Source organism: Denticeps clupeoides, chromosome 9 (genome assembly GCF_900700375.1).
Source record: "Denticeps clupeoides chromosome 9, fDenClu1.1, whole genome shotgun sequence".
Classification (NCBI taxonomy): Eukaryota; Metazoa; Chordata; class Actinopteri; order Clupeiformes; family Denticipitidae; genus Denticeps; species Denticeps clupeoides.
Genome location: NC_041715.1, coordinates 8,243,181 through 8,251,019, shown reverse-complemented (window position 1 = coordinate 8,251,019; position 7,839 = coordinate 8,243,181). Strand labels below are relative to the sequence as shown.

The 7,839-nt window shown below is 44.5% G+C and overlaps 1 protein-coding gene across 1 annotated transcript; it reads left to right on the top strand.

Moving 5' to 3' along the window:
• The first annotated feature begins 801 nt into the window (after window positions 1-801).
• zc3h15 (zinc finger CCCH-type containing 15) lies at window positions 802-6,552 on the top strand. The gene is made up of 10 exons (XM_028991452.1): window positions 802-987; window positions 1,527-1,628; window positions 3,121-3,229; window positions 3,315-3,467; window positions 3,543-3,634; window positions 3,713-3,898; window positions 4,007-4,153; window positions 5,680-5,802; window positions 5,885-6,014; window positions 6,166-6,552. The coding sequence occupies exons 1-10, from the start codon at window positions 913-915 to the stop codon at window positions 6,336-6,338; spliced, it is 1,290 nt and encodes a 429-aa protein (XP_028847285.1). The 5' UTR covers window positions 802-912; the 3' UTR covers window positions 6,339-6,552.
• The last annotated feature ends 1,287 nt before the right edge of the window (window positions 6,553-7,839 follow it).

The window sequence follows — 7,839 nt, the reverse complement described above, 5'->3', positions numbered from 1 at the left end:
TGGTGGTGGGGGCAGATTTGTCTACTGGCTGGCCGGGTCTTTTTTTTTTTTTTTTTTTTTTGCATATTGCAATAAAGAAAACTGTCTACAATAGTTTACTGTTGCTTGAATTTATTGATCACATTTTCAGCAAATCTTCCACCACACCACCAGTGCAGGGCTTGCTCAGGAAGGGCAAAAGGCACACCTTGGACACACCTTCTCATTCAATGTGATGTCTTTATTTTCATGACCATTTACATTGGTAGATTCTCACTGAAGGCATCATCAAAACTATGAATGAACACATGTGGCGTTATGTACTTAACAAAAAAGATGAAATAACTGAAAACATGTTTTAAATTCTAGTTTCTTTGCTCTGATTACTGCTTTGCACACTCTTGGCATTCTCTCGATAAGCTTCAAGAGGTCGTCACCAGAAATGGTTCTCCAACAGGAGTTCCCAGAGGTGTTTAGCACTTGTTGGCCCCTTTGCCTTCACTCTGCGGTCCAACCATCTCTGAACCCAAACCATCTCGACTGGGTTCAGGTCCGGTGACTGTGGAGGCCAGGTCTCCACTTTTTGTTAAGTACATAACTCCACATGTGTTCATTCATAGTTTTGATGCCTTCAGTGAGAATCTACCAACGTAAATGGCCATGAAAATAACGAAAACACGTTGAATGAGAAGGTGTGTCCAAGCTTTTGGCCTGTACTGTATATAATGTATCAATGTGTATCTAAACGCTTGCATCAGCGCTGCAGTCCAGCCACGACGCCCTGCCACCCATTACCCACAATGCACCGCGCGCGCTCCCGGAAGTAGCGCTTGGACGTGCCGTGTGCTGCATGCTAGCTAGCACGCGTTTCGGCCGCGGGAAAGAGAGGCGCGCAGCTCCGGCACCTCGGCATTTGCACACTTTGAAGCCGCCATGCCTCCGAAGAAGCCCCCTCAGCCCACCGGGAGCAAGAAGACCCAGGAGAAGAAGAAGGAGAAGATCATCGAGGTGAGTGCCGGCTTCGGGGAGCGGAGACCGGGGCGAGTGCAGAGCCATGCTGCAGATTTTTTTTTTTCGGCCTACGTCTCCCTGTCTCCCTCCCTCCCTCTCTCCCCGTCTCTTCAGCCCGTCCAGCCCTGTCATTAGCATCGCTGCTAGCTGCTTGTCACGCTGTATTTGTTCAGATATGACGCCGGATAAAAGCACAAAATCAATCGCACGTCCAGACGCTTCTCGTTGATGTTTAGGAAGGCTGATAACGTACCTGGAGAATAAGTAAGATCGATTCCATCCCACCTTTGGGATAAAACGGCAATATGACAGTTTCCATTAGTACTTTTAAACATAAGCTTTTTGTTTAAAGCACTTTAAACCTCTTACGTCTGAATGAGTGTGAAAATATTATTGTCGGCTGATTGTAGGCAGGGAGCGATCTTACGTAAACCGAGGACTAATCGCTTATTAAGATGCGTTTGGACGATCTTTTTCAGCGGTCGGACTTGACATGATTGAATGTGGTGTTTTTTTTCTTTCTTTTCTGTGTTTAGGATAAGACTTTTGGACTAAAGAACAAAAAGGGAGCCAAACAGCAGAAGTTCATCAAAACGGTCACCCAACAAGTCAAGTATGGACAGCAAAATGCTCGACAGGTCTGTCTTGTCCTTTGCTCGATTGTGCCGCTCAGATTGAGACTTGCATCTTAACTGGAACCTTGAACTAATGGAATTTGAAAAATTTCCAGGCCTTGAAAAGTCTTGGAATACAAAATACACATGTAAAGTCATGGAAATCTGATTGACACATGAATGTATAACATGAGGTACATATAGTTCCTGTAAGACTGCATAAGAAACTATCTCAGGCCTATAGTATCTTTGCTGGCTTTACGTAGTGGACCACATCTCCTGGTGCTGCACACGTTGCTTCCATATTCCAGCTTTTTCCACAGCCGCGTGTCTCCTTTTAAGTCATGTAAATTACAAGTGCCGGAACATGATGGATCCATTTTTACTCTGGCTCGGCTTCCAGGTTTGTCATAAGTCTAGTTAAACAATTTTTCTCTCGCTCACATTTGCACTGAATTTTCAGAAAACATATTGTCATGAAAATTGGCCTTAGAGTTAGGGCTGCATGATTTGGGGGAAAAAGACATATTGCAATTATTTAGATCAATATTGCGATATGCTATTGCAATATGAAAAAGGACACCTGCTTGTATATGAATGAAAAGTCACATACAAATTACTGATAGTGAAATGTTTAATTTCAAAGTGAAACGTAAAACTACATATAACAACTTGAAATGCCCAGTGCTTTCAAAATACAATATTCTACAAAATTAAATAATCACAAAAAACTCTTTACATTACTGTCGAACAACAAACCCTGGTAAGGCTAAACAACTGTTTTGATTATATTTGGCCATTATAAAATCCTGTATTATAAGTTCTTACGTTTAACCAAAACGTTGTTTGGAGGCTGACTTGAACACAGGGATGCATAGCTTTGCTAGCTTAGCTAAGGTTAAGATTTGTAAACTGAGGTGAATTTGTTTAGGAAACCTTCAATGTTTGAGAAAAGTTAACTAAACAGCTAAGAACAGTCTAAATAGTTAATGCCTACGTTTAGCCAAAACGTTGTTTGGAGGCTGACTTGAACACATGAATGCATAGCTTCGCTAGCTTAGCCTAGCTTAGCTAAGGTTAAGACTTATAAAACAGGATTTTATAATGGCCAAATATATTCAAAACAATTGTCCAGCCTTACCTATGAAATGTAATCCCCCGGGATCTGGTTTGGAGCGTACAGCGGTTTGTACAGCCCCAAGCAGCACAAGAGTGAGGCATTTTTATGCACTTCTCTCCATAGACGTGTATATGCTTCATGCCACAGCAGAGCCTATCGCAATATGGCGGCGACACGTCACATTTAAATCGCAGCTTTTTGCGTTCATGTAATGCGATTACGGTTGCGATTAGATTAATCGTGCAGCACTACTTAGTTATGAAAAAGTAAGAGCACTACTTAGAGTTATGATAAAAGACCCCAGAAGCACTCTGTGGAATCTTGTATTGTAGAATGCATGTTTTAGGAAAGTTGCTTTTGTGTATGGAATATTTATTGCTCCAATAAATGACACAGGTGGCTGCGTCCGAAACCGAGAAGACCAAGAAAACGGACAAAAAGAAGGAGATAGCCGAACTGAATGAGCTTTTCAAGCCGGTTGTGGCCGCTCAGAAAGTCAGCAAAGGTAGATCAGGATTCGGTCACAAATTGTGACTTACAGTGACGAAAACAACATGAGCGCATGTGCGTTAACCACTTTATCCTTTTAGGTGTGGACCCCAAATCGGTGTTGTGCGCTTTTTTCAAGCAAGGCCAGTGTACCAAAGGGGAAAAGTGCAAGTTTTCACACGACCTATCCCTGGAAAGAAAATGTGAGAAGCGCAGTATGTACGTGGATGAGCGAGATGAAGACCTCGAGAAAGGTAACCTTGCTCGTGGGTGAACGTTTGTCAGCATGTTTGTTTCTGTGTGTGATTGTGTCTTATTCCCCTGACCAGACACCATGGACAACTGGGATGAGAAGAAGCTGGAGGAAGTGGTCAACAAGAAGCATGGTGAAGCGGAGAAAAAGAAAGCCAAAACTCAAATTGTGAGTTGGAAGTCTGACATGCGCAGTCTTCCACACCGGATTGTGACTTTGAACGGTTTTGTCATTGTCGTTGCACAGGTGTGTAAATACTTCCTTGATGCCATAGAGGGCAACAAGTATGGTTGGTTTTGGGTGTGTCCTGGAGGAGGTGACAACTGTATGTACCGCCATGCCCTCCCGGTGGGGTTTGTCCTTAAGAAGGACAAGAAGAAGGAGGAGAATGAGGAGGAACAGATTTCACTGGAGGAGCTTATAGAAAATGAGGTGAGCGATTGTGGTCCGTGTTTTCCTTGCGCGTCACGTGAGTAATAACGCGCTTATGTAGGGGGTCGTGCAGAGAGATTTCGGGTCTAACCTCGTTTGCGTCTGTAGAGATCTGCCCTGGGACCAAATGTCACCCGAATCACACTGGAGACATTCTTGGCGTGGAAGAAGAGGAAACGGCAGGAGAAAATAGCTAAAGCCGAGCAGGACATGGAGAAAAAGAAGGCCGATTTCAAAGCGGGCAAGGCATTAGGGGTAAGAATTTTCAAACCTTCTCACGCTCTGTAGCTACGCACTTGATATAATTGCCATCAAATATTACACAATGGATGTGCCGCTGACTCATGAGGCATCAGGTCAGTACTGGGAATAACGCTTAAGGGGTTTGTCCTTTTTTTAAACACCATTTCTGACTTGCTTGTGTAGTAAGCCAATGGTGAGGGATTTAACTAAATAATACTGTTCACATCAAGGCAAAAGTATCTGTGGTTTTGAGCCTTTCTGATTCTCCCCAAGTGAACTCCAAACACGTCCTCCCACTTGGGCCAATTATATCAAGCGTTTTCTTGTGTCACTGCTGTGAATGTGGTGGCTTAATTCCCCACCGAAGTTGTGGTAGTAGCCTAGTGGGTAACACACTCGCCTATGAACCGGAAGACCCAGGTTCAAATCCCACTTACTTCCATTGTGTCCCTGAGCAAGACACTTAACCCTAAGTTGCTCCGGGGGGGGACTGTCCCTGTAACTACTGATTGTAAGTCGCTCTGGATAAGGGCGTCTGATAAATAATGTAAATCTGTAGTGACACAAACACTGTTTTTGACTGCACTGCTGTTTTTTTGGGTGTTGTCTGATTATACTCTGGACAAGTTCATATCGGTATGTTCAGGTGATGTGTGCAAATATCTGCAGTCCTGGAATATTTATCATTATAGGCTGTAACCCATTGTCGTTTTCGGCCTTAATTGGCCACAGTGTATGATTTCAGGCTTAACATTCCAAGATCAGTGAACCTGCCACTGCAACAGTGACCCATATTTAAAATGTCGGCACATCATATATGTATGAAATGAAAAATGGGTCACGCCTTTTCTGAATGTTCATCTTGAGTTTCTCAAATGAAAATCACGAGCTCTCATGAGTCCTATCATTTTTTTTTTTATCATTAGTTGTTTAGTCAGGGTTTTTACGGTCATTAAAAACCTGGAAAAATCATGGGATTTGAAAGGAGGATTTTTCCAGGCCTTGAAAAGTATTGGAATACCAATTAAAATGTGTATATATAGTACAACTACAAAGTTCAGAACTAGCGCAGGTCTATAGTATCTTTGCTGGCTTTATGTATGGAACCACGTCTCGTGGTGCTGCGTCAGTATTCCAGCTCCTTCCAGCCACGTGTCTCCGTTTAAAAGTCATGTAAATTACAGCTGACTATCTATGCCGGAACATGATTGGGACTCGAGCTCGGGCTTGCGCACACTTGGAGGAGGCAAAAGTTAAAGGGTTCAGGTTTGTCAAGTTTAGTTAATTAACTTAATAAAGTTTTTCTCTCCACATTTGAACATATGGCCATGAAAGTTTGCCTTTTTTTTTTTTTTTTTGTAAAAATGTGTAAGAACCCTGGTTACTTCATTCATGCAAGAAATTATTATTCCAATTTGGTGCATTTTTGCTTTATGTACCACGTGGTGGCGCCAAACTTCTAAATGTCTGCTAAAAACAGATTCCTTGCGTGTGTTCCTGATTCCAAGAACGATAAAACTGTGCGCTCCCCCCTGCAGGTCAGCGGCCGTGAAGTTTTCGAGTTCCGACCCGAGCTGGTTGATGACGACGATGCTGAAGCTGATGACACTAAATATGTTGATGAAGATTATGATGACGATTACGAAGATGGTGTCACTCAGGTAAGGTTTCTTTAGCGCAGTAGTAGCGTGTGTTTACTTGAGCTTCTATGTTTCAATAAACGGAGTCGTGTGGTTCGTCCAGGTTGAAGATGGCGAAATGTACGAAGATATCGACATTTCCAGGTTTATTCCTAAAGAAGTAGATTGCGCTGGAATAACCGTGGCATCCGCGGACCGGTTTTCAAAGGTTCAGCCGGCGAGCGATACAGACGGTGAGTTCACGGCACACTACTACACGTATTCTGTCCTTGTCGTTGGGCTTCCATGAAAATACACCAAAAATTCAGTCTCTTAATTGAACAAATTAAGTAGAGCTGGTTTGACTTCAGCTGATTGAAATGTCCCGTCCCCCCCCCCACCCAGACAATAAACTGAGCGAGGCTTCGGGCGGCGCAGAAGACAACGGGGAACACTGTGAGGACCAGACCCTCGAGGACGGGGAGTCGGAAGCCGTCCCCGTGGACGAGAACCTTTTCATGGATGATGACTTGGAGGATCTAGAGGAGGAGCTGAACACACTGGACCTGGAGGAGTAAAAGCCGGACGACGTTGGGATGCTCATGAACTTCGCGAGGCCTGACTTAATTGACAGCGTTTTCACTATGACCGCGGCCTCCATGTCGGAAGCTTGCGACCGGCAACCTGTTGTCCCTCGCAGGATGCCACACAGCGGATTTAAGGAACGCGTTCTCTGATCCGATGCTTTGTCCAAACAACCGTTCACTAACCAAGCCGATTCTCTATTCAGAAGCACATTTCAGTGGGAGTTGGGTGGGGTGGGAATTAAGTTTTTAATAAAGCATTTCAAAATTTGCAACGGAATTCAGTTGGAAAATAAAATATTTATTTGGTTGTTGATTCGGCGGCATGTTTGTCGTGGTAGGCGTGACTCGCCTTTTTGCCCGATTTGTATTTACAGAAATGCCGAGGGTCCCGAGCGGCCCTCACCAATCCTTGATGCGTAGTAGCTTGTACAATTGCTGTCCGTTTAAACTTAAAGCACTGTTCGTGGCTGGGAATCGTCCGGTTTTCCGCCGACGCCAAATCGAGATTGTTTTCGGTGATGCCATGTTGAGTTGATGTAAACAAGCGCATGCCCTGTATCAGGATGAGAATGTATGTGGTGAACGGTTAAACCGGGTCTACGAAACCTGCCGCTCCCTTCTGTCCGTCTTTTTATCGACTTGTTGCTACCAGGGACTGTCTCTTGGCCGGACAGTCGGCCCGCACGACTTCACGCTACAGTTATGAGCGGCGAAGCGGTTTCTATGGACTAACCCCCCAAAAAAAAAAGATGGTGAGCGTGCTGTTCGTCCTCGTGTGTGCATCTGTTATAATTACCCACCCCCTCCTCCTCCATTATGCCAAGACGAACTGTAAATAAAGGTTATCGGAGCTGAACTCGTGTTCTCGTGCTGTCTGATGTGCTGAGGCGCGAGGATGCGTCCTGCGGTGTCGTTTTTTTTTTTTTTTTTTTGCACGTTTGTGGACGACAAGACGACACCGCGTCAAACTCGGCCGCTTCGTTTGGGCCGATCAGGATCTGTTTGTACGACGCGCAAGGCCACGCTGCATTCCTTCTCGCGTACTTCACCGCACAGCAGGCCTCCAAAAGCCGAATATGTCCAAACCAGGCCCAGTGATTTGCCTTTTGTCAGGGTGCCATTTTACAGCAGAAAAAAAGGATTTACGGATGATGGTTTTATGGCGTTTGAAAAGGCGGCCTTGCGGTCGGTGCCTGGAAACAAGTCGACAGAATGCGTGCTTATTTTTATCTAATAGGGGTGAAAGGCACAACGATCGCAATGCATCACTCACGCACTGTTATTACGACACCTGTTTTACCGAACGCTTTACGTTGACCGTACCACACATGTAAATGTTCTTCAAGCTGAATGAATCCTAATCACAATTTTCACCGGAACGCATGGAACGTCAGAAAACTTCATTTAAATTGTTAGAAATTACGTGTATATCGCGGAGTATCGCCATATCGCGGAATGCCTCATTCCAAACGCGCGGCGGCGCTGCGGCGCC